Source organism: Typopeltis vanoorti, chromosome 3 (genome assembly GCF_054136105.1).
Source record: "Typopeltis vanoorti isolate ZY-2024b chromosome 3, IOZ_Tvanoo_1.0, whole genome shotgun sequence".
Taxonomy (NCBI): Eukaryota; Metazoa; Arthropoda; class Arachnida; order Uropygi; family Thelyphonidae; genus Typopeltis; species Typopeltis vanoorti.
The window spans coordinates 37,044,483-37,071,737 of record NC_143551.1 but is presented as its reverse complement, the minus strand read 5'-3'; the positions used below and the strand labels follow the sequence as shown (position 1 = coordinate 37,071,737).

Below are 27,255 nucleotides of genomic sequence, written 5' to 3'. Positions count from 1 at the left end.
ATCTAAAAACTGTTGTTATTAATTAGATGTGTGTGTGAGTGCCCCCTGTCCCAAAGCAGCAATAAAATTCAACCAAACGTATTAAAATTGGTGAACGTGTTAAAACTAAGAAATATATATAAACATAGTGATTGTTGTTATGGCAGTTTCACATATGGAATTCGGTTGAAGAGAGTCAGAATTTCAACTCAATTGTTGGCTATGCTTTTATCTTTCGGTCACGCAATCTTTTGTTAATACCACACAAATCATATGCATGTCTTAATAATTTGCTTTTGCTGTCTGTTTCGCGTTAGGCTTAATTACCGTAAAAGGAGAAATGTCACAAAACAGAAAAATGTTCCGGGTCTGGTGCATAAAAAAGTTCTGGGGCCGATCCCTGGAGAGCTCAGGCTGAATTTAACCACTGGATATAGGGCTGACCACATCCTCGGGTCGGGTACGGTTTGGAAGGGCTAAGGACAGCTTCAAAACAGGCCACTAAGCCTAACACGTAAAAGTGCAGTGAGAGTCCCCGCTGCTATAGAGCATTTGTGGAATCATATGGGAACGCAGCATCCCCTACCAAGACGGGTGCAAGCTGTTATCCCGACCAAAGGAGGCCCAATCTAGTATATAGATGGTTTTAATGTTTTTGCTCATGAATGTACCTAACTGCCATTGAAGCCACGTTGCAAAATAGTTTCATGTTGGTTGAAAAAATTTAATGGTTTCATTTTTACTCCACAGAATGGCAACGATTTCATACATGCTTTAAGCTCATCTTCCATTGTGCCTCCATGAATATGTGGTAACATCTGGAAAAGGACTTTATGAAAACTACCCAAACCATTATATTGTAATTGCATGGATATTTTTCGCGAGTTCGAATATATGCCATATTTTTTATGTCAATTGTGGAACCGACAAAAGGTTATAGTATACTAATAACTTGGGCAGCTAACAGTTAAAATAATCTCTAAAAATATACTCTAGATATCAATCACGGAACTTGTAGGCCACTTCAGGTCTCCAATGTAATCACAGGCTAGACGTTGTAGACTTACCTTGCGGCCTGTAATAGAGCCAAGGTAGGTCAACGCAGTATTCAAAGTTTATGTCCAATTTTCTTGAAATTCTCTTCTTGTCCAGTGCTTTTGAAAACAGTCATAAAGGAGGTTCTTGTCACCAGTGGCGCACCCAGAAGAGAGACAGGGCACTTCCCCCCCCCCCCAAAGAAAAAGAAAAAAAAATAGAAAATTTTCCTAAAATCTTTTCCTAATTAAAATTCATTTTTTTTAAAATTTAGGTTGTGTCTTGTCTTCTATTTCTATACTACTTATGAATTAGCGATCATTGCAGATGCTCAATCATAGGTCGTATGCGATGCGTAGTGTGTATTCTCAAATCGTCTAGTTAACTCGAGCCCCCCCCCCCCCAAGATTAAATCCTGAGTGCTCTACTGCTTGTTACTGTGAAAAGCACATATTTCAATGTGCTGCTAGTATTAATTCTTTAAGCTTTGTTGCTGTTTTTTAGTTGCAAATGCATATTTTATTGTATCTGTATAAAAAAGAAGAAAAATATACTCTTAGAAAACATCTTTATTTACACGTATATAACAAGCATATTTACACGTATATAAACGTCATCATGAGAAGAAAAACATTGTATTTATTAACAAAAATTTTTTCGGTAATTCCATAGTATTGCACCAATTACTCCGGCAAATGGGAACAACATCCAGAGATCTAAAAAAAAAAAATAATAATTCGATGCATTAGTACATAATTTTATTGGGAATCAAAGTAATATATTAATTTATTTTAAAGAGTGCTTCGAAGTTATTATATTTACTATCAGAATTCAGTCCCTATTTTTTTTTCTTGTTAGCTATCCAATGATTGGCCAACCAGACTATACCAATTTGCGATATAATTAATTACAGCCTCATAAAAAAAATGCAACAAAATGATCGACGCCATTTGAAGGAATCTCGATATAAGCATCGGAATTGTTTTGAAATTGAAACAATTCCAAACATGAACGTTTTCTAGCCACTTCAGACCTCCAATAAGCAAGGTAGTGATGGTCTCACACCGGTGAGATTCATCTCCCCCTTCCCAAAGGCATTTACAAACATCTGTGCCTAAGGTGGGATTCGAACGCACAGCCTACTGATTGAAAACACTACTACTCAACTAACCAAACTAGCAATAAATTCCATTCTTACACATCAAAGGCTAGTTTGATCGCTCACAATCCATTCGCCTTCTGAAAATATAAATTGCATTTGTAAGTTATGAAAGCTTAGACTCACATTACGACGATCTTAATACTTGTATTAACCTAAGGCAATGAGTGACATCCATAAAGAATGTATCGGATGAAAAGCGTGTAAAAATTGAATGTTTAGACAAGCTCTATAATCCCCTCATAGGGGATTATAGAGCTTGTCTAAACATTATTACAGGCCAGAATATATCACATTATAAATGAACACATATATCTGTTTCTCAAATTTCATTATAGGCCATTTTTATAAGCACAATCAACACTTACGAATTTGTTAAGAATTTTCTCCGGATAAATGAATAAATTTACCTGAATGAGAATTGCAGCGTTGGATTGCAAAAACAAACGCAATCCATGCAGGAAGAGCTTTTCTTTTCAGAAAGGCAACTATACCGGTAGAAGAACCAGCGTACCCTCCTATAACCTTTGTTAGGATGTCATCAGAAAATACTGAGAGCATAAGGAACGGTAGGAAAATGTAAATAAAAGACGGCTGGGAAGACCAGAGGATAGCTGCTTGCAAATCTCTCTTCAACTGCAAAGAAATATTTAAATATTAACAGAAAGGTTTCATATTTATAATGAAATGATCTACAATTGTAAACGACACTTCAAGTAATCAACTAAACATTTTAAAACATTTGTTGGGTATTATTAATACTAATGAACAGTAGTTAAATGACTGAAATAACCTTATAATATCTAATCTTTAACATCGCAAAATATAAGAAAAATATAATCTAATCTCAGTATCATACCTGTGGATGATACTGAGTCTGGACACTTAAACTTGTTTTCAAATCTTCATCATTCGTTAATTCAGGTCATAATATTTCATCAAAAAGAACTTTGGTATCGTTTCAATATTCCTACCTAACTTACAATGAAATATTTCAACTAACAGTTTAGTGTGTGTGTGTGTGTGTGTGTTACTCCTCAACTTAATGTATTCTATAGTATATCTGTAGATATGTTTGATTGAAAACATCTACGGGTCTTTCCAACCACACGGCTCGAAGTTCCAGAAGTTCAGCATAATACCAAATTTTAAATACCAAACTTTTTTAAATTTTATCCAGTTTGAGGACAGCAATTACTTTGTATCATTTCGAAATTTGCACCAGACCAGACCACACCATATATTTTTGTGGATATCTTAAATACCAAATTTTGCATAAATTCTATCTAGGTGAAGTGGGAGGGGTGGGGGGGTTATTCCTTGGTTATTCCGAGCCAACTATGTTTTCACTACATATGTTCCGATTTAAATAAAAATTGAAATAGCTTGATCGACACATTTTTGTAAAGATATCAAAAATAGGAGTTTTATTAAAATCCTTCCAGACAGAGTGGAGTTTAATATGCGCACAGGTGGATTTAAGGATAACACGAATCTAATAAGTGCTTAAACGTTTTGAGAAACACATCCAAGAACGAAAAAATAAACACTCAAAGGGTTGTTAGTTAAAAACGTGATTCTGAAGCGTTCGAATTGCGACTGCAATTATAAATTTCCGTTGATTAAAAATGTGTCGCTAATGAAAAAATTAAAAAGAGTAAAAAGAACAGTGCTTTCTCTTCTCTTCTCTTCTGTTTACGAAAGAAAAGAAAAAGAAGACTTCTGAAACTTTCCATCTCTAATTATCCCTTTGAAGTAAGCAGTTATATACAGTCCACTTTCCAAATATGTATTATGATTGCAAACACGTTAGTTTCTTTATAGTTATTTATAATAATTTTAGCAATGAAAACTAGTGGCATGTAGCGTATCTATTTGACCTCAAACATGTTAGAATTAATATCGCTTCTAACTTTCACACCCAGTGGCGCACTCAGGATTTAACCTTGGGGGGGGGGGGGGTTGAGTAGACGATTTGCGAATACACACTACGCATCGCATACGACCTATGACTGAGCATCTGTAGTGATCGCTAATCCATAAGTAGAATAGAAATAGAAGACACGACACAACATAAATTAAAAAAATGAATTTTAATTAGGAAAAGATTTTTGAAAATTTTTCTAGTGTTTTTTCCTTTTCTTTGGGGGTGCCCCCCCCCTCTCTTTCTCTCTCTCTCTCTCTCTCTCTCTCTGTCTGTTGCTTAGTGACAATCATTGATTATTACACCCAGGGCTCGAGAAATCCACTCGCAGACGAGTTATCAAAAAAAAAATCCATTCAAAATGTATAATTTTCTTCTCTTAATTTACACTTTGTTTCATTTTAAAACATTATCTCCTTTGCTGTCAAGTTGTGGTGTCAATGCATTTATTGATGAAGATTTCCAGAGGGTTGGAAATAAAAATACATTCCGTACATGAAATCCTTAATTCGAAGACTACAGTATTCAAAAACACACAATTTTAGTTGCTTTTTTCTACGTGAGTCTTAACGTAAACAAATCATCTTCATTTTCCCCTTCTTTTTATCTCTATTAAAGTCATCTTATTTTTCTTCCTAATATGAAAGACTATGAAAAAAAAAAAAACGAACAGTCATTAAAAACTCAAACTGCTGTATCTTCTGCCCCCCCCCCCCAACAGTTGTTCTGCCGTCATTGTAGTAAAACATTTGATAACTTATAAAGTTTTGCTTTCTATACGACTTTAAATCTCCGCTATCGAGCTCCAAAAATGCGCTTACTCTCACAGCACTATTATAGTATTCATTCCATTCCGCGCATGCTCTACTAAGAGTCGCACTTCCGGTTTTAGTTTCAGTCATGAAGCGAGGATGAACCGGCATAACGTATTTATAGTAACGGGGCTTCATATACACGCGCGCGCGAAACTTTCTTGAAGCAGTCGTAAAAGATAAAAAGATGAATACTCGAGACTGTTAATATTTTTTTTTCTCGAAAATCAACATGTCTACGGCAAATTTACGTTATCAAAGAACTTCGTCGAATGGCTGTATGGTTTTAACGCACATTTGTTGTAAACATCTAACGAATGTATGTCAAAAGTTATACTACATTGTATTAAAAAAACCTTATAAGATGTTTGCATTGCAAATAATTCTGTTTTGCCTAATTTTGCTAATCAAATGGTTCGACTGAAACTTTGTCAGTTGCAAAAATGCAAAAATGCAACTTTTAACAAGGATCTTTAAAAAAAAATTCGCTAAAGCCTTTTAATCCCTTATAGGGAGTACGTGACGACGTTTTAGACCTAACTTCTGGGGTTGTGTGGGAAGTGCAATCTCCACCAAAATACCAAAATAGCAGGTAGCCAATCAGAGATAGCTTCCCCAAGAGTATCACTAACTTTAAGCGACATCCAGTGTAGATTCGGCATAGAAGTGCCGCCATCTTGTGATCCCTGACCCTAAGAAATATATTTATTTTCAGAAACAGTGTGGGTTCTACGGTCGATTATCATGAACTTACGGGACGAAAAACCTGAGTTTCCGGGAGGGGAAAAAAACCTGCTTCCCAGTGGTAGAGATCGATTAAGTTGGTCGAAGAACAGCTTAAAAAAAAGTTCCTCTTGTCGACAACTAAAATTGGACTTAGATCTTTCTTCTGGCAGCCTATCATTGTAGAAGCAAATGCCGCTTCCACTGAGCTACACAGACCTTCAGGGATCTTTAATTTCATTGAATTCCATCCAGTCATCGAAGTTCTTTGTTAACAATTCAAATTATTCAAATGACCCAACTGAAACCAAATTGAATTACATCTTGTGTGCAACCTAAATCCGAAACTGTATCAAATTACATCTAGCCAGACAGAAGTTATTGCAATAACTGTAAATAATACATAATAAATAATTTCATCATGGTTTGTTTCCTTGTCAGGTTGGTGCAGGAGATGTACAGAAATGTGAAGACAAGTGTTCGGACCTGTCTGGGCCAGATAGAAAGTTTTCAAGTAACAGTTGGCTTGCATCAAGGGTCAGCATTAAGTCCGTTTCTGTTTAACATTGTGATGGAGGTGGTGACGGAGGAGGTGAGAGAAGATGCGCCTTGGACAATGTTGTATGCAGATGACATCTTGCTGTGTGCTGATTCAAGAGAAGAAGCAGGAACTAAACTGGAAAGATGGAGAAAAGTACTGGAAGAAAGAGAGGTATGAGACTGAGCAAAGTAAGACAGATTATATGTGTTGCACAGTGGGCGGCGGCTAGGAGACAGATCTGGAGCTGGAAGGAAATGTCATCAGGAAGGCGAGGGACTTTATATACTAAGGTTCAACAGTGGAAGAAGATGGAGATGCTGAGAAGGAAGTGGGATGCAGGATACAAGCGGGTTGGAGGAACTGGAGGGAGATGGCTGGAGTTTTATGCAATAAGAGGGTGCCGATCAATCTGAGAGGCAAAATCTATAGGACAGTAGTGAGGCCAGCTATAACGTATGCTATAGAAACTGCAGCCCTGAGTAAAAATACCATCAGCAGGATGGAAGTAGCAGAGATGAGAATGCTTAGGTGGATGTACAGTATGACCAGAAAGGATCGTCTGAGAAATGACTATGTGAGGGGAACAGTGAAAGTTACGAACTTAGGAGCGAAGATACAGGAGGCAAGGTTGAGATGGTTTGATCATGTGATGAGGAGGGAGAACGAATATGTGGAAAGGAGGGTCATGCAGATGGATGTGCAAGGAAGGCGGAAACGTGGGCGGCCAAAGAATAGATGGAGGGAGCTGGTAGAAGAGGACTTGAGGATGAAGAACTTGGATGTGGTGACAGTCCAAGACAGGAAACAAAACAAAACATAACAAAAAAATGGACTGGAATGGTTCGACAATTTTTTATGAAGATTTCAGTTACCAAATTTCAGTAAAATAAGAGTCCATCCAAAACAGTTTGTGTACATATAGATGCTAACCCACTTACAGAAATGCACCTAATGCTTCTAAGTTGCATGATAATGAATAGTAGCATTCCAATGTCATAATAAATCAATCCAATTACAGATGTATAGCTGATGACTGATTAGTTCAAATGGGATCTCTCTCTCTCTCTCTCTCTCTCTCTCTCACTATATATATACAAATAATCAATTGTATTTACATTTGAATGCTATCCGGGGAAGCTACAAACCTCCCCGTCCCTTTCATCACGTGTTGGTAATCAAGCGACTGTTGATATTGACTTTATATACTCATTCAAATCTGTAAACAATTGTGTAATAATAACACAATAATGTAAGCATAATTACCATAAAGGAAGAAAAGTCACAAAACAGAAAAATGTTCCTACAAACTAACCAATTGTGTTTACCTTTGAATGCGATCCACTGGTCGAGTGTCCAGCAAATCTTTCCTTTCGTTCAGCATATTAATATTATCACATTGCAATTGATGGGAATTCTGTGTTTCTGTGGATTCGTTACAGACCTCTTTCTCTTCAGAAACTACACACAAACTGTCATTACAAACTCATTTTGTATTATCACTGTCATCCGAGCTATTTTTCTGTTTAAAGAAGGTACCAATGTACTTATCCATAGTTGAAATACAGTATTTACTCGATTATAACTCTCCCTCGCATATAACTCGCACCCCTGATTTTACTTTTCGAAAAAAAAATAAATAAAAAGTTTTGCATATACCTTGCACATGAAAAAAAAAGCTTAAATATGTTCACGTCGGGCGATAGTAACTCGCTTGCAGCGGTAAACAACTAGCCCTCCCCAACAGCCACTAAACTGTAGAGGCAAGAAAAAACAAGCACATATTTTTATTATGCCAGTGAATAAGGTATGAGCAGTCTATGTAATACATTTCTCAACAAATAGTGAAATTAGGGACAAATGGGATAAAAACGACATTAATTAATAAATCACATGTCCCCTCATACAGAAACTATGTCGTATAGACTCAAACATAACCACATGTTGCAATGTCAAATACAGTATCTAACTGAAAACTATTGTTATTAATTAGATGTGTGTGAGTTCTCCCAACGCCAAAGCAGCAATAAAATTCAACCGAACGTGTTAAAATTCGTAAACGTGTTAAAACTAAGAAATATATATATAAGGAATGTTGTTATGGCAGTTTCACATATGGAATTCGATTGAAGAGAGTTAGCATTTCAACTCAATTGTCGGCTATGCTTTTATCTTTCGGTCGCGCGATCTTTTGTTAAGGCCGCAACAATCATATGCACATCTTAATAATCTGCACTGTTTTGCGTTAGGCTTAATTACATAATACAGAAAAATGTTCCAGGTCAGGTGAATAAATAAAGTTCCGAGGCCGGGCCACAGAGAGCCCCGGCTGAATTTAACCACTGTATAATGTGATCTTTTTGTTAATTCTTACACATCCCCATGTATTAATATATCCCAAACACATGTCCGAAGTTTCCCGCTGTCTCCTCGTTTCATTCCAGCATACCAATTTTGTTCTGTTTCATCCCAGATTGCACGAGTATACATCAAGTTTTCTAAGTGGTTTGTTAGTTTTGTCTAGCTGTATAGTATAGATAAATAACTACGAAGATATCAAAACTATGAATGTTGAGTACAACGATAGATTAAGAAATTGTTAGAATAGGTGAAAAGGAGATTAATAGGAACATATAAGTTGAAAAAAATATATTACATAGATACACAGGAGTTTTTTTTTTTTTTTCAATACATCGTAGAAAGGAGAAAAAAAACGCAAGTTCTCAAAAGATAAGTGAACAAAGCAATAGAGAGCAGATTTTTGTCATGGAAAATAGTGACTGAGTGAGTGGAATGTCTGAGAGGCACTGGCTGAAAAGACAGTAAGTGCATTAATGCACAGTGTTTTAAAAAGTACGATAGGCTTATATATGAATTCACTTATATTGATTCACTTAAAAAACAAATATTTATGAGGTAAAAAGACTGCATTTCGCAGATTAATACAAATGCAGCTCTTTAAGCAGGTTTTACAGTAGGGTTTTACATCAATATAAGTGGAATTCCAATCGCCTATCCTTATCTACAGGTTCAAGTTTTTGGCGTGTTGGATATCTTTAAAACTGAGTACTAACCAATGGAATGTGTGCTATTTGAATCTCCTCATTCGCACTATCGTTCTTTGGTGTTCAATAGTTGAAGACACGTACAGAATAAAAGAAAAGCTATTTTTTCGAAAATGTCAGTGAACATCACTGAAAGAGCACCGATCTGCGATCTTTCGTCATTGATTTTTTTTAATTATATTTCCAAACGGCAGGAGTCGCTTTGGTATTATAGAACCCATCCACAAAATGCATATCTGCATACTGCTTAGTGGAAATGGAAATAATATTCATGGTTAATTGCAGTTCTGATGATAAAATCTAATACACCACATCAGACTGCACCGTATAAACATTTCCATGTTTATACATGGAAATGTTTATATGGTTACATAGATGCGTATACAGATGCGCATCTATGTAACCATGGAGAATTATTATGAGTTATATAATTTTTAGGAATAAGGGTCTCAAGTATTGACAAAGTCACTTGACACCTATTCTTGCTTTCAGGCCCGTTTCTACATTTTGCGGGGCCCTGTGCGAAATGGAAAAGCGGGGCCCCTGAAAGTTAGCAACTTTTATGGAAATTTTAAATGGAATAATATCTTGTTAATTAATTAATTAAATCAAATATGAAAAATATTTATGCACATAAATAAACAAGTATGCTCTTTAGCATCAATTTAAGTAAAGGGAAAAAATTAGTTAAAAAATAAATGTGTTTGTATGTACATGATATATTATTTTATAATGTAAGTACACGTTATCATATAAATACGCCAGAACAATGATTTATTTAATAATATAAATAATAATATAAAAATATGAAAAAATATCCATTTTTACTATAAAGAATGAAATATATGTATAACAACTTATAAGATTTAAAAGAAATCTTAATATATTAAATTTTATTTAACCTAATGCGCTTATCAATTAAATCATTTATAACGCTATCAAAATCACATTTTTTGCAATTTCATGCTCTATAGATATTATTGCCATGGACGACAAACGTTATTGAGGCATAGAAGATCGCAAATAGATTTTTATTAATTTTCATTTGGAAAATGACCTTTCTGCTGATGCGACCGTAACTGGACTGGTCAATAATATTTTAAATGTCGTAGTAATATTTGGATACATGTCCGACAAATTATTTGCAATTATGAATTTTAAAATATTAATGGGTGCATCCTCTGGAACAATATTTCTAAAAGTAATTAATTCATTTGAAAATTCAGATTCATCAATATCTGTCTTTAATTTTTGATACAGCTGTTTGCAGCAAAATTTTAATTCATTTTCTGTCATTTTTCTTATTAATGTCATATCATAAAGAAATCCAAATGATTTTTCATGAATTTCATAATTCAAATCTTTTTTTGACAGATTGTAGAGCAGTATCTAAAATTAAAAAAAAAGAAATTTATCCTAAAATTATCTTTGTTATCACCTATGTGTGATTCATCAGGCGTTTCATAATCAAAAAATACTTTTCTTCGACGTACTGGACTTTCTTTAAATTTAATTTCTATTTCTAATAGATTTGACAGTTCTTTAGCAATCTCAAAACAGCTATCAAATCCTGATATTCTCTGCTCTTCAAAGTACTGCATTAACTCTTTAATATGCTTAGTTGCTACGTCTATGGGAATTTTTGCATTTTGTAATACTGTACTTACTAAATTAACTTTTGACAAAAGCTCATATCAAATTACTAGGCTTAGTATAAACTCAAATGAATCTATTTGTTCATATATTGAAACCACTTTTACTTTGATAGTATTATCTGATACAATTTTAAATAATTCTTTTAGTGCATTTAAAAATTCTGGAATTTGAAAACGTACAGCTCTAACTGATTCTATTCTACATTCCCATCCTGTATCACATAACGGTTTTGAAGTTAATTGTTTAACAAATTTTTTTAATATGTCCCAACGTGGAGTTGAGGCAGCAAATAATGTATATATATATGTTTTATATAACATTAAAAAAATTTATTGCTATAATTGATGATTTTGCGACATCCCCTAAAATCAAATTTAAATTATGACAGGCGCAAGGAGTATAAAATGCCTTTTCGTTTTCATTTAAAATGTAAGCACGGACTCCCTTATATACTCCTTTCATATTCGCTCCGTTATAATACCCTTGCCCTCTACAATCTGACAATTTAAGATTTAATTTATTCAAAAGTGATTTTATTTTCAGATATATACCTTTACCAGTAGTGTCAGTTGTTAGAAACGTCAAAAAGTGTTCACGAATTTCAATATCTGCTTCAAATATACGTAAAAATCTAAAAACTAGTCAAATTTGCTCCTGATGACTAACATCAGGAGTACAATCGAGAATTATTGAATAGTACTTTGCCTGTCGTATCATATTTACAATATTTTGTTGAATTTTTGTCCCCACATCAACAATTAATTCATTTTGTACAATGGGTGATAGATACGAATTTTGTTTCTTACCTATATTTTTTTTCTCCCGAACATCGCATTAAATGATCTTTTAAAAGTGGATCAAATTCTGCAATTAATTCTATGATTCCAAAAAAATTATCATTATGGTCTGTGTACAAAGTATCAAAATTACCTCTAAAAGCTAAATTATGTTCGGATAAATAAAGAATTGCTGCTACTATTCGTCTTAAAACATTTCTTAACCGTTCTGCTTCAAATTTTATGACATTTTGATTTGCCTGATCAATTGTATTGGGATTTTTTAAATTGCATTCAATTTGTGTCCATGAACACATGCATTTCATGTGCACTGGATTTCGTTCGTGCGACTTTAATCTTTCACTTACATGTCGCCAGTCAGAAAAGCCATTATTAGATATAAAATTATTATCAGAAGAAAATAATTTGCAACAAAAACAAAAAATAGAGTTGGAAGAGTCTGAATATACAAGCCATCTTCTGTTTTGCTTCTCTCCGTTTGCAATTGTCCTAACATAATGAGCTGTGGAAAAACACCTCTTGTTGTCATCTTTTGGAAAATCATTTTCAGTCGCAGGAGACGGTGGACCACGTTGTACAATTTGTGTTAGTGTTGTGTTATTCAAAATTTTGGGCCATGTTGCTGGATCATCAATAGTAAATAGTTCACCTTCCTCTGGTGTCTCAGTTTTAGGATCTTCAATACTCATTGTTTGACCAAACGCGTCATGTTCTCCGCTTCCTTTGAGTATTTCAGAACTCTCATTATTAATTAATGTTGAAGCCGAAGAACTGTTTGTAGTTATTTCAGAACTCCCGTTATCAATCCACTGTTTAAATTTTCTGAAGTTCAACTTCAGAAAATTTAAACAGTGAATTTCTTTGACGTTCCTCAGCCGCTTCTTTTTCTTGTTTTCGCTTTCGTTTTTCATGCCCACTTGGGTATTTTCTTCCATAATAATCTCTCTCTCTCTCTCTCACGACTAGTCATACTCTAGAATTAAATACGATAGATTTAATTATAAAATAAGTTAATAAATTAAAACAAAATTACTTACCTGATAAATAAAATATATCTAAAATAGATAATATTAGAAAATGAATAAGTCTAATATATATTGGAAACTGCTATTGAAGAAAAATTCTGATGTCGGAATAACCTAAAACCAGTTTACAAAATATATTTTTTAAGATGTTTTGCAAGTAATGTCACATAAAAAATTGCCATGACTGTACGTGTATATACTTACTTGTTCATAAAATCATAAACTAAAATCAAAAACTCCTTAAAATTATTAAAAACACTTGTTTTAAAATGCACTTTTCCATATATAACACTGTTGTACGATATTGTTATATATCTGAGAGTAGTTTCAAATACTACCGCTCTAGCGCTACGATCTTATTTCGCTTACTATAACAACAATAGTTGGTTGTAAAATTATATACATATATTTTTCTATATAATAATATTTTTATATAATAATTACAATATTAATTTATATAATAATTTAAAAAATTAATTGATTTTCTTTTTTCAATTTTTATTTTTTGCGCTTTGCGGGGCCCTGTGCCACCGCACAGTTCGCACACCCATGAATACGGCCTTGCTTGCTTTCCTTACCAATACGTAAATAATTTTGATATTCTAAGCGCTTTTTATCGTAAAAACATTTCGACTACATAATGCTTACCCTACATTGAAGAAGAAAAAAAAAACTCAAACCTGGGAAGTAGCGACAAACTTGCCGCGACATATTTCGCAGATCAAACTTTTATGAACCTCAATCCACTTGGTCAAACAGGTGCCATGTATATATCCGACTGAACCTATAATAAAAATCAATAATAATATTATTAAAGATATTTAAATGCACACTAGCACATTTTAAATCGTTTATGTTACAATATCTGATTATGTTATGTTATATTAATTATGTTTATGTTAAAATATCTGATTGCTTCGGTTCTGAAAAATAAGGTGTCCAAAAAAAAGTACAGACATCTGGATATTTCAAACGGGAAAATAAACCTTTCAAGTTGAGGTTTTGTAATAAAGTAAGTCGAACGAACATTAGGCTGGCAGCAGTGGCGACGCGTACATAAGCACTGTGACACTGCAGCAACCCTAAAGAAAAAATTAAAAAATGAAATTTTGTTTGTATTTATAAATAATAACAATGCTTACAACATTATATAAATGCAATACAACATGTTAAAGGTTACAGCTTATGTTTTGACATTGATTGAATAGTTAATGATTGGAATTGTTCGATTAACGCTTTAGATTACGATGCAAATGCACTGCGATCTAACGCAGTGTCGAAATTATCACATTCGGCCAATTGCAGCTAGACTCGCCGATATTCGTTTGCGCTTCCCATTGCACGTTACAAGTGATTCCAACACTGCTTGTTTGGGCAGTGGATTGTATGCTTGCGCGCGTTATTTCTGTGAGATACCAAACTTTTATTATTGGCGCGTGTTCGTGGTGAAGGTGAACTATTTTTTGTAAATCTTATTTTATTTTGTTAAAATAACATATAATTATTTATTTATTATAGATACAAGGCTGAATTATGACGAGTGTCACTGTTGAAAATATGAAAAGAATTATATTTTTTTTTCAATTATCGTTACACGAAACAAATACACTGCGATCTAACGCAGTGAGAATTATCGCGCCAATTGCAGCTAGACCCGATATTCGTTTACGCTTGTCATTGCACGTTACAAGTGATTCTGACACTGCTCGTTTGGGCAGTGTCATTTACAGATAAATCGTATGCATGCGGGCGTTATTTCTGTGAGATACGAAACTTTTATTATTGGTGTTTGTTCGTGGTGAGGGTGAAATATTTTTAATAAAGGAATTTTTAATATGTAAATTTATTTATTAATAAATTCGTTACTGATTAGGAAAAAAAGATTTTTTCTTTGTATATGCAACACCCCTACTTAAAATTTTCACCGGCCGCCACTGCTGGCAGAGAAACACTATCCAATTGGTCAACAAAAATAATTTATTATGTTCCTGTCAATTAATTACAGTTACTTTTCCCAGCATACCAGCACACTAATAGCGTGAAATATGGGTTTGTTTTTATCTATAATAATAAATATCGTGTGCATGGATGTTGTACACCGCCGAATTTATTTATTTCCGTTAGTACTTTCAGCTGTAGTTTACTTCTCTGCACTAGTGTGGTTGCAGGTGTATTATTATTAATGTGCGAAAAAAAAGAGTACCACTCTCTGGCTATGGTTGATGGGTCAGTCACCTTAAATTGCAACAAAGGGGGCCAACCTCGTTGGCAGGGTGAATAAAGTCCACTCTCCTACCTATAATCTGGGTGTTGACAATTCGCGGTAGCATTTGATGTTTATGAATATCTCTACTTGGCAGATAATATTACTCGTGCAGTTTGAGAATGATTAGCTTATCCGATGAGCCTGAAACCTTTGCATCAGATTCAATGGCGAAACTATACGATGCAACTATTGGTCGGGTCATCTGGATGCAGAACTTAAGAATTTATGTATGGTGCATATCCTTGTATTTTACTGTCCCACTTATACTAGTCGTAGACTTTTTGAGTGAGGAAAAACTCAGGCTCCACAATCATCAGTTTAGATCCTTATATTCTTCGAGAATGTTATTATTATTTTTTCGTTTTTTTTAATTATTTAAAAAAATTTTTTTTTTTTAAATTAGTAAATTTTTTTTTTTTTAGTACCAGAAGATATTAATCCCATCTAAAATGGAAATGTGTATGAAGTCCGCCAGTTATCCTTTTCCTACTAAGTACTGAATTATAAACCTAACGCTACAAAAAAAAAAAAAAAAAAAAATGTTTGCAGAGGGCTTGGTGATATTTCGATTAGTGGAGCACACCGGAGCATCTGGAACCCATCCCACGACCACAGTCTGACTAATTCTGTGCTGGTGATTACATAATAATACTAATAATAAACGATCAGCAGCAGCTGAGTCGTATGATTACTATCACCACAAACTCAAAATACCCTCGCTGCGCCACCTATAGGTTGGTTTGTGCTCATTCACATTCGAACTATTCCCACCTCCATCATTTTTTGATGATAAAAGGGAGAAAGGGACAAAATGAAACAAACACTATACTGATATTGAACGCCAATAATCAACAATCTAGTTAATAATAGCAACATATTCGGTGCCACCTTTCGTGTACTAATATGGCAAACCCATTGCCATTTACATCCTTTACAACACTTCACAATATCTTGTAATTCAATGATTTTCAGTTCTATTTCTTTTTGTTATGTGGAACATTCTTCTTCCAAGGTTCTTCGGGCCACACGCAACCTGTCTTCATGTTTCCTCGAATGCTCTAATAGCATTGGGGGGGGGGGGGGAAGAATAGTAAAGACCAGCCTACAGATAATATAACAGATGTATATTACATGAAGTAAAACATTTTCCAGCATCAGGTATCTCGGGTTTGCAGTTCCCGTACTCACTACAGTGAACCCTTAAGGTGATCACTGTCATACGATAAGTGGACAAAATTAATAGAAGCAAAGGTTGCCAAAGAACAAGATGGAGCGATGATATACAAAGGGTTGACATGAGATGGTAGACGTTGGAAAAAGGCAGACGTTGGAAAGTTAAGGGAGGGGGCCTATATCCAGCAGTAGATGGAAAGAAGATAAAGAAAAAAAGAAGATTCCGTGCAAACGGTCACTTATATTATTAATTTTATCATATTCTTTTGATATAATTTATCAAATTATTTTATTAATTTAATTTTTATGTTTATCCTTATAATCTATGTAAAAACGCAGTTTAACGGCGCTCTTGTAGAAGTCACAGATTTTCAGTGCCTGGTTTCCACATTGATATCCTAACTTCAATTTCCACGAAAGCCTAATTGATATCTGGAAATCCAAACACTAGCAGTCAAGCCATTTGACTCAGATGCAGGGTTAAAAACCCTTATTCCGAAAGAAAAAAAAATAAAATAAAAAACTGTTCTAAAGATCCTTAAACTCGAGAACCTAAAACGTTCCATCTCTAGTAGTCTAGCATTATATTATTACACAGGCTAAGTGGATATTAAATCCAACATTATTTCAAAGCCGAATGTTTGTAGAAACTATAGTTATGTAGAAAGTTTCGTAAGTTGACCTAAGAGATTACGAGAATACAATCCTCGGAATTTCCGAGTTGCCTTACGAAACTTGCATAGTTTAAAAATTCGGCTTTGAAATAATGTTGGCTTTAATATCCACTCTGCCTATGTAATTTTATCGCCGAAATGAAGCCTTTTGGCTCTTTCTTTAGGAATTATAATAATAATAATATTATTATTATTATTATTCAATGGCACCTGGATGAAGGTCAACTATTCATTGTAGGAGGGCAGCCTACACAAACACTATATAACTCTACGATCCACTATGCTACACAATCCACGATTTATACTTCACCCACGACCCAATGATAAACGGAATAATTAAATAATATGATTCAGATTAAAATACTTTTTAAAAATACTGAAATTAGTACTTCCAATCAAAACAATTATCTCCAATTTCAAAGGGGAGAAAATTGGAATTAAAATATCTCAGAAGTTATTAAAAATAACTGCATGCTGTAAGCAGTTTTTTTTTTCTTTCTATGTAACAGACTATAAGAAAATCAAATTAATAAATTTTTTTTTTTTTTTTTTTTTTGCTTGGTTGGCAGAGCCACCAGAGTGGATACGATACAGATCCTGCTCCCTGCTCTCTCCAACCAGCGAGCTGCGATCCGTATCCGCATTAGGTATGTTGTTTGTGAATGTCTTTAAGCAGATAAATTTCATCTCTGCGTGTAATATCCTCCCATGTTTGTTGTGTTTGTTCAAATAACTGTAATGATCTCCTTAATATAACTAAAATTTGAGAGTCTTATTAGTAATAAGTCGTAGTTTTTATTTATTTACTTTTCAATATCTTACTATCTATTTGTAATGTATTACATTAGCGGGCTCGTATCATTTGAAATCCATTGTGGTCATTCTACTTTTTGAATTGCCATTTCACTGATGATGATGTGTCAGATTCAGCTCGATATATTTGATTTCATTTCTTGTGTCGACGTTTCTTTGCTGTAGAACTCAGCAAAGAATCATCCGCTATCGATACACAAACAAAATATAGACTACCAAAAATATTTTATGTGAATCTCGCCAAAGAAAGAGTTAACATAAAAATATCTTCTCATTATAAATAAATGTCTCTATTACGAAGCGCATAACTGTTTTTTATGCTGATGTGAAAATTAACTTGTAAAACAAAGCTGGTCTCTTATATACTGTATTGTATGTAATTATATTTTACGTTTGTATTATTTGTATTCCACTAACAGGTACTGCCACAAAAGGATATAATGCTTACCTTTGCAATTACATGGAGATAATAAATTTACGTCTTCATTCAGGCATATCCTACATGTTGGTAGCTCCTTATAAAAGAATCTCCTGAATGTATCCTTCAGGACTGAAATACCAAGCATAGCTAATTTTCGTATTAGCTATAAGAGCTGGATATGTTGAAAGAATTCATTCGGATTAGATTTCCTCACTGTAGATCAAAAATTAGTTGATATTCAACTAACACATATTTCTAATGCTGAAATTCTTTTCACGTGCTATTGGCACATGACGTATGTGAAAATGAAGGAATGCGACACGAGAGGCGTGTTAACAACCGGCTTCAAAAAAAAAAAAAAAAAAAAAGAAGGAAATCTGTAATAATATCAATAAATATATAATACAATGAATCCCTGTTTTTTAAATAAATTAATATATAGATTTATAAAAGATAGGGATATAAATTTTAAAATATACTTTTAAAATAATGCACATTTTGTGTACAATTCGATGCATCACTTTACTTTCACTTATCATTACCTTTCAGAGAATAACATATATTTTATAATATTTAGGCAACAGTGCTATAATTTCTTACGTTACACTTTTCACTCTTAATATCTTTATAACTGCATAATGTGGAATTGACATAACAGAATAATAACGATCACAGTAATCGTTTACAAATATAGTTAATATGATTACATGCTGCATTTTACATTTTGTTATAGGTATATTTATTTCCCTTTTTTTATTTGACAAAGTGTTATCTTTATCATACTGCTATTTAGACTATTCACATATTATATTTTCGGTTTAGTACAGAATGTTATATAATAATAATAATAATAATAATAATAATAATAATAATAATAATAATAATAATAATAATAATAATAACAGCAGCAACAACAATAATAATAATAAATATCATCCTTATTATTATCGGTTAAGGTAGTGGTTCCCAAAGTGTGCGCCGCGGCGACCTGGAGAGCCGCGGCTTCCTCGCAAGGGTGCCGCGATTACAAAATTTTTATAATTTTATTATTTTTATTTTTTTATTACATCACACCTCCAATTTTATTTTCATTTTCAATTCAATGTGATAGGACGCGACATCTAGCGGACATGGTGAAACCAGTAACTCACTTAGTAATAACTTTGCAGAAGCCTCTATAAATGGTTACTAGATGGCGCTCTACAATAATTAAGTTTCTCGATTGTTTTAGTAGTTTCTCGAACTTTCTCGGTACTTTGTGTTCGTATATAAATACTGTAGCTGTCGGTTTCGCGCAGTCTTAGTGGTCTGAGCTAAGATGGCGTCTCGCGTGTTAGTGTTTCGTGCCGTGTATTTTTGATGGTGAATTGTGAATTTGACTGATATGTTTTTTTAGAGATTTATGCTCATATACATTAATAACATCAGTTAATTACTTGCTGCCATAAACAGGCACTTTATTTTCAACACTGGTTTACCGAGGTAAGTCTATTGAATTTACAAGGGCGATACGCTAGGCCTACTGCCGCTAGTATCGCCATTGTTGTATTTTATATCGCCACATCTTATTGCTGGTAGACACCTTAGTGTGTCTACGGGATTTGCTAGTAGACTCTCAGTCTACAGGATTACCTGGGAAACTGTTAGTTTCTCTCAACTATGGAGTCTCCATATGACGAGCTTGACTTTAAACAGCTATTGGCTATCTTTAAACATGTAGGAGGCCTGCTACAAAGGAAATGGCCAGGTAAGGTGGCAATCCACCAGGTTGAGGAGGTAGAAACAGAGGACTGCCAATCCCCTGACCCTCTCCCCTGCACTTCTCAAGATAACATTAGAGAGATCATGTCACCGATTAATGATCAGACCCTAGTGGACTCAGATAACTCATTAGATTATCAGGTTGTCAGCAGGAAAAAACGTAAGAAAGATTCGCCAGCAACAGAGCCTGAAATAGTCCTTCAATCCCTGGAAAAAAACAACTCCAATGGAGTTAACAGCACAACCTGACGTAAGAATAGAGACCGAATCCAGGACACAACCTAAAGAGAGGATCCCACCTATAATCTTGAGAACCAAAGAAAAATGGTCATTAATAACAACCAAGATGAAGAACGTAAACATCAAATTTACATCAGCAAAGAGCACAGATGAAGGAATCCGAATTCAACCTGAAGGTATTTCGGACTACCGCCAACTCACCAGATTGCTGGATGATCTCAATGCTCCTTATCACACATTTCAGCTTAAAAGCGAAAAGAACTTAAAAGTAGTAATTAGAGGGCTGGCTGAGACCATTCCAGCCGAAGAAATAGCTACTGATCTGAAATCACAAGGCCTAGAGCCGATTAAAATTTCACGGATGTACCGATCGGACAAGCGCCCTATGCCTCTGGTCCTGGTTGAGATCAGTAAAGAGCATAAAGAGATTTACGATCTTAAAGTAGTTTGCAGTTTGGTCATCAAGATTGAGCCTCTCAGAAGAAAGGTTTCAGCTGGTCAATGCCATCGCTGCCAAAAGTATGGACATGCACAAAAGCTATGCAAAGCAGAATTCAAATGTGTCAAATGCGGCAACAACCACCCTTCGCACACTTGCGTCAAGCCACGAACCACACCTGCTAAGTGTGCAAACTGTGGCGGCCCACACCCAGCAAATTACAAGGGATGCTCAATTTATCCACTCAACCTGCAGAAAACTAGAGAGGTTCTACCCATGCCCAATCAGAAGAGAATTACATCAGAAAGCAAAACGCGGGTTGTTACTCCTGAAAAGTCATATGCTTCTGCCGTCTATACTAATAATAAACCGGCATCTTGCAACCAAGCCACTGCAACAATCCTAGCTGCCACACTAGGAGAGATGTTGACAACCTTTAGCAAAACAAATCCCAGTCAGGCTGACACCAATAAATTCCTCAAAAGCACACAAGTCATCTTCTCTATGATTAATGGATAACATGGTCAATTTAAATAATTCACTACAGATTGCTTATTGGAATGCTAACGGGCTAAAAAACAACCTCCTAGAACTAAAAGAATTTACTGAAAGATACAAGATAGACATCCTTCTGGTCAATGAGACGCACCTTAGACCTTGTGACAACCCCAAAATAAAGTACTACACACTACTAAGATCAGATAGACTTAATGCCAGAGGGGGCGGAACTGCTATATTTGTTAAAAATAGCATTAGATACAATGAGATCAAGAAATCAGCAACCATAAACCTGGAAGAAACAGGAATTGAAATACAAACAAAAAACACAGGCAGTTTAAAACTATATTCAGTCTACAACCCTCCAGGCAAATCACTTCTAGCCTCAGACCTCTCCCAACTCCTTGACACAAACGAAGCAACAATAGTGGCAGGAGATCTAAACGCAAAACACCCTGCATGGAACAGTAGAAACACCAACAACAACAACGGGAAGAGCCTACACAAATTTGCTATGTCAAGAAACATCACCATAGCAGGTCCTGTCGAACCAAATCACTATGGACCAATGGGCAGGCCTGATGTGCTAGATATCGCCATTTTCAGAAACACCCCATATCATTTCAAGTTGCAAGTTATTAATGATCTTAGCTCCGACCACAATCCAGTTCTGCTTAGCCTTGGCGGAGAAGCAGTAACCATCCCCGAACAATCCTACATAAACCTCAAGAAGTTCAACTTAATTCTCAGTAACACCACAGGCCCTGTTCCAACTATCTCCTCACCCAAAGAAGTAGACATAGCGATCAATAAACTAGAAAGAACAATCCAATCTGGCCTTACAACAGCCTCCACCGTCACCGTTCCAACCCAAACTAACCTGCTCCCTGAAGAGATCCTAAAACTTATCCGAAGCAAAAACAAAATTAGGCGACGGTACCATTCAACACTATCACCCCAGGATAAAAAAGAGCTTAACAGAGCAATAAACCTAGTCCGATATGCAATCAAAGACCGTAAAAATCAGCAATGGGAGAGAAAACTAAGCTCCTTAAGCATTGAAGATAACTCGCTATGGAAGATGACTAAAGCCCTTCGCAGCGATCACCTCAACATAAAACCAATACATGGAGAAAAAGGTATAGTCTACCGAGACGATGAAAAAGCTGAAGCTTTTGCAGACTCATTGGAGCTGCAATTTCAACCAAACTATACTCATGCGGACTTGCGCTTCATTGAAAAAATCCACAAGCAAGTACGCTATGCACTTCGTCGTCCCGCTATCCGTGACAACTCAAACTACACTACACCAAATGAAATACACCAAATTATCAAGAACCTCAATAACAGAAAAGCACCAGGTCCTGATCAGATTTCAAACAAAATTATTAAAGTACTTCCTCATAAAACAGTAATGCATCTTGTGGCAATCATTAATGCTATGCTAAGACTCAATTATTTTCCCACTCGATGGAAGCAAGCAGATGTAATCCTTATACACAAACCAGGGAAGGCGCCCCAGTTCCCCCCAGAATTACAGACCTATCAGCCTCCTGTCGAGCCTGGGGAAAATAGCAGAAAAAGTAATTCTTAAACGCCTCCAAACTGAAACAGAGAATCTAGGTGTAATCCCAAAAGAACAATTTGGATTTAAAACTGGACATAGTACAACCCAACAAATCCACAGACTCATAGAATACATCACTATTGGATACAACTGGAGACAGCATACAGGTGCAATCTTCCTAGATGTGGCAAAGGCCTTCGATAAAGTGTGGCACAAAGGCCTCATCCACAAACTAATTACTGCAAAATACTCACTAAACCTCATTCAAATCATAGACTCTTACCTAAAAGACCGAAAATTTCAAGTGAAACTTCGTGGACTCAGATCAACTACAAGAAGAATCACAGCAGGTGTCCCACAAGGCTCCCTATTATCACCACTACTCTTTAACATTTTTATCTCTGATGTCCCAAGTACGACATCAACCATCATGGCATTTTATGCGGACGACATGGCAATACTCACCAGATCGCTCAAACCATACCTGGCCACCCAAAGATTACAGACTGCAGCTAAAAATCTTGAAAAATGGTTTCGATTATGGAGAATAGATGTTAATGCAGATAAAAGTACGGCCATACTATTTACAAGGAAGAAAGCAGACCATCATGGAGCAATCACGATGTTCCACACGGTTATCCCATGGCGAACAGAAGTAAAATACCTGGGAATCATACTAGATAACCGTCTCAGTTTCAACTCCCACATCTCTCATGCTTGCAATAAAGCAAATTCAACAATAGCTCAGCTCTACCCTCTACTCAACCGCAGAAGCAAAGTCAGTCCAGAAAACAAATTAAGAATATACAAAACAATCATCAGACCTATACTGTCTTATGGTTCCCCGGCGTGGAATCACACCCCTCCTGCCAACATCAAACGACTGCAATTAATCCAAACCAAATGCCTCCGAATGATCTTTGATGCCCCATGGTTTGTAAGAAACACCATTCTCCATCAAGATGGAAACCTGCAAGACATACCTACATTTCTCCTCCAGATAGCAACCAAGTACTTTACTCAAGCATCACTCCATCCCAACCTACTCATTCGTGAGTCATCCAATTATGATGAAAATGACAGATGGAAACATAAACGCCCAAAGGCGGCCCTGATCACAGATTGAAACCTTTCAACACAGCCCTAATAAGGGCGAGCCAAGTGCTCAAAAATTTCTCCATTGAACAGAGAATTTCGCGATGTAAGGAGTAAAGTCCACGGGACTGACATCCGTCAAGCCACAGAAGATAAAAGATAAAAAGCAGTCTTAGTGTTGAATTAGTTTTTGGAGATTGTATCAACTGAATATTGTTGTGATTTAGTCAAGTGAAGTTTTTGAAGTATTTTTTCTCGTATGTATTTTTAAAAATAGATCGGTTTTTACTAAACAGTAATAAGCGTTGTGAGAGAGAATATAAAGAGGGCACACCGTCAAATAGTGGCAAGAGTGTGAAGAAGCGTAAATATGATGACAGTTATTTGGACTTTGGTTTTACGTCGACAGAAGTCAATAGTGAAAGAGGCCCACACAGTTTTGGTACCAGAGTGCATGTTACCAAGTAAGTTGAAACGTCATTTAGAAACCAATCATCCCAGCATGGTTAGTACATCTCGTGACTACTTTACCAGAAAGTTAAAAGAGTTAAATCAACAAAAAGGTAGTTTTTATAAGCAAGCGACAATACTAAGCAATGCTTTGCTAGCATCTTACAAGGTGGCACATAGAATGGCAAAATATGAGACGCTTCATACCATCGCAGAAGAACTCATTCTACCGGCTGCTGTAGATATGGTGAATGCTTTCAAAAGTGCCTTTGTCCAATAACACCATCAGTCGCAGAATACAGCATATGGCGGAGGACCTCAATGATCAATTAATTGAAAAAATAAAAGGGAAGGGATTTGGGTTGCAGCAGGATGACGCCACAGATAATAATAATAATAATGATGCTCACTTGATTTGCTCTGTACGGTTTATAGATGGTAATAACATTGTAGAAGACCTCTTTTGTAAAAGTATCAAAGCTGGTGCTAAGGCTCAAGACTTGTTCGAGATCCTTGATACTTTTATATCCGAAAATAATTTGAAGTGGACTAAGTGCGTTGGTGTCTGTACTGATGGTGTTCGTTCTATGTCCGGCTGTTATGGAGGATTGCAGGCACTTATTCGAAGCAAAGCCCCTGATGCACTGTGGACCCATTCCAGTGGCATAGCTAGAGCTGTTGCCGCCCGGTGCGGTCCATGAGTTTGCCGCCCCTCTCAATGCACACCAAAAATACTACAAAAAGTCAAAACGACGTATAGGGAAATAAATTAAAACACTATGTTTATTTTTGAAATAAAACTTTAATTTCAACATTCTAAAATGTTATTTTTTTGCTTTTCTGTTAGCAAAATCGTTGACGATATTGGCGAAGTCTATTTCCTAGTAATGTAGGTAATTCTTAATCAAATTTTATTTAGAAAAACTCCTCTCACAACTAGTAACACTTACAGCAATTGTGAGGAAAATTCACAGTAGTATTACAATATTTGGAACTGAGTTCTCGAGACTGTATTTTAGAATTAACTGCAAAAGTTCAAAAAGGTTCAAAGTGCCACCCGGGGCGGTCCATCCTCTCCACTTCCCCCTAGCTACGCCACTAGAATAATGTCTTTTACTTGGAAAAGTTTTGCTGCGATGATCCGGAGTTTGGTATGTAGGTCTTCTATATGTTTTGTTCATTTAAGGTAGCAATCTATGTAAAGACCAAGGTATTTTGCATGTGTTACAGTGTTACGTCGTTGTTTTCTCTTTATTTTTCCTTGTTCTAAATCTAAATAGCCCGCTTTCCAATCCACTGTTGTGCCGTTAAAATATTAATTCAGTATTATTTCCTTTTCGGATATTGGCAAAATTTATTTTTATGCTGCGCCAACCAATATCCTATAACAGAAGAGACTCTTGTTCAGGAAAATAATTCTAAATTCTAAAGGGGTGCACACAATTATTAATCATACGCTAGCGCTGTGCAGATTCAGTTAGCAGTCTAATGAAATTTAGAATCAAGATAGTTATTGATAGAGTATTAATGAAAGTGTTCAATGCGTGTACTGTGAATAACTTGTGAAGGAATTATATCCTAGTAGTGTTATGCTCACACTTAATCTTATCTTTTCGTAATTGAAGGATTTAGCTTACTCGAATTCATTGTTGTGATTTAGTATGAACCTTACCTTAGAGTGAGTTTTGTTCTATTGAATAATTGAATTTCCTTAACTGTAATTGTTTTGTGTTTTTCCAATAAACATGTTTTGTACCTTACCTGAGTTTATGCCTGATTATGAATTCAAACCACCACTTATGAAATAGAACCTTTTGGCGGGAAGGAATTAGATATTATTGCTTAAGTGAGATTCAGGTTCATACTAAATCACAACAATGAATTCGAGTAAGGTAAATCCTTCAATTACGAAAAGATAAGATTAAGTGTGAGCATAACACTACTAGGATATAATTCCTTTCACAAGTTATTCACAGTACACGCATTGAACACTTTCATTAATACTCTGTCAATAACCATCTTAATTCTAAATTTCATTAGTCAAGTCTAGCCATTCTCAATCAAAATACTGCCTATCAACAATTCTTCTTTGTTCCACGTGGTCTTAACTAATTCAATCAAATTCTCACTTAAAAGTTCTCTATTAGTGTCCTTTAGTTCACAGTATACACAAATTTCTTATTCTTCTAAGCGATTTTTAACATAGAATGAAAATCTTTACATTACCGGATCCTTTCAGATTTCATTCCGCCATCTCATATAGATCTGGATTACCTTACTGTATATTTATCAGCCGTCTTTGCGCCTGGTGATGCACTACGCTTTTCTTTGAATCTTTTCCGGGCTGTGGCGTGCTGTCCACTGCTCCGCAGGAAACGTTCTCCGTTCTCTCCGATGAGACATTCTGCTAAGGCTCGATTCTGCATAGGCCGTGATATCTTGATCCGCTCCGCTTGGAATTCTTCAAGATTTCTCAAGAAAAGAACCGAAGCACATTCACTAAATCAATGCTGCCAAAATCAACCCAGATGTTATAACGTTTTTTTGGGGGGGAATATACAGAGCTTCTACTCTTCCTTTTGCTCACTGTCCTGCACGCTGGGAAGTACTAAAAAAATACATATCACTATCTCTTCAAAGTCTTTTAGAAACAAGGTGGAGTGAAAGAATTCAAGCTGTGCCCAATTGGTAAACATTATCCCGGTGTTCTTGTTGTGTTAGATGCCATTCTAGGAGAGATGGACACAGAATTAACTCCTTCAATACTGAACACAATTAAAAGCTTGAAAAAATATTTCAGATCTTATAAAGGTATGCTAATGACAATGTTTTGGCACAAAATATTAGCAAATATTGACAATAAGAAAATAATTATACAAAGTAAAGGAATATCTCTTGAGGTCGAGTCCGCATTTATAAGAGAATTAGTGCAAGAGATACAACACTTATGTGACTCGTGGAAAAGTGTTGTCCAAGAAGCAAAAGTAGTTGCTGAAGCAATCGGTGTGCAACCTGAATGTTGCAAAAATAGAGAAACTACTATAGAACCGGAAAAAGATTTCAAAATTTTGGTAATTTATCTTAGTATTGAATTTCATTATGAATGATTTAAAAACAAGGTTTGAAGCATCAGATAATATATGTG

The 27,255-nt window shown here is 35.3% G+C and overlaps 2 protein-coding genes across 2 annotated transcripts; one reads left to right on the top strand and one right to left on the bottom strand.

Annotated features, from left to right (window-relative positions):
* Positions 1-1,565: 1,565 nt before the first annotated feature.
* On the bottom strand, positions 1,566-18,342 carry LOC150108053 (uncharacterized). The gene is made up of 4 exons (XM_090415551.1): positions 18,088-18,342; positions 13,394-13,497; positions 2,584-2,809; positions 1,566-1,730 (listed from the first exon to the last, which is right to left on the bottom strand). Exons 1-4 carry the CDS (start codon positions 18,203-18,205, stop codon positions 1,657-1,659), a joined length of 522 nt encoding a protein of 173 aa, XP_090271677.1. The 5' UTR covers positions 18,206-18,342; the 3' UTR covers positions 1,566-1,656.
* Positions 18,343-24,415: 6,073 nt separating this feature from the next.
* LOC150108052 (zinc finger BED domain-containing protein 5-like) lies at positions 24,416-24,811 on the top strand. Its single transcript, XM_090415871.1, has one exon. It carries the CDS (start codon positions 24,416-24,418, stop codon positions 24,809-24,811), a length of 396 nt encoding a protein of 131 aa, XP_090271997.1.
* The last annotated feature ends 2,444 nt before the right edge of the window (positions 24,812-27,255 follow it).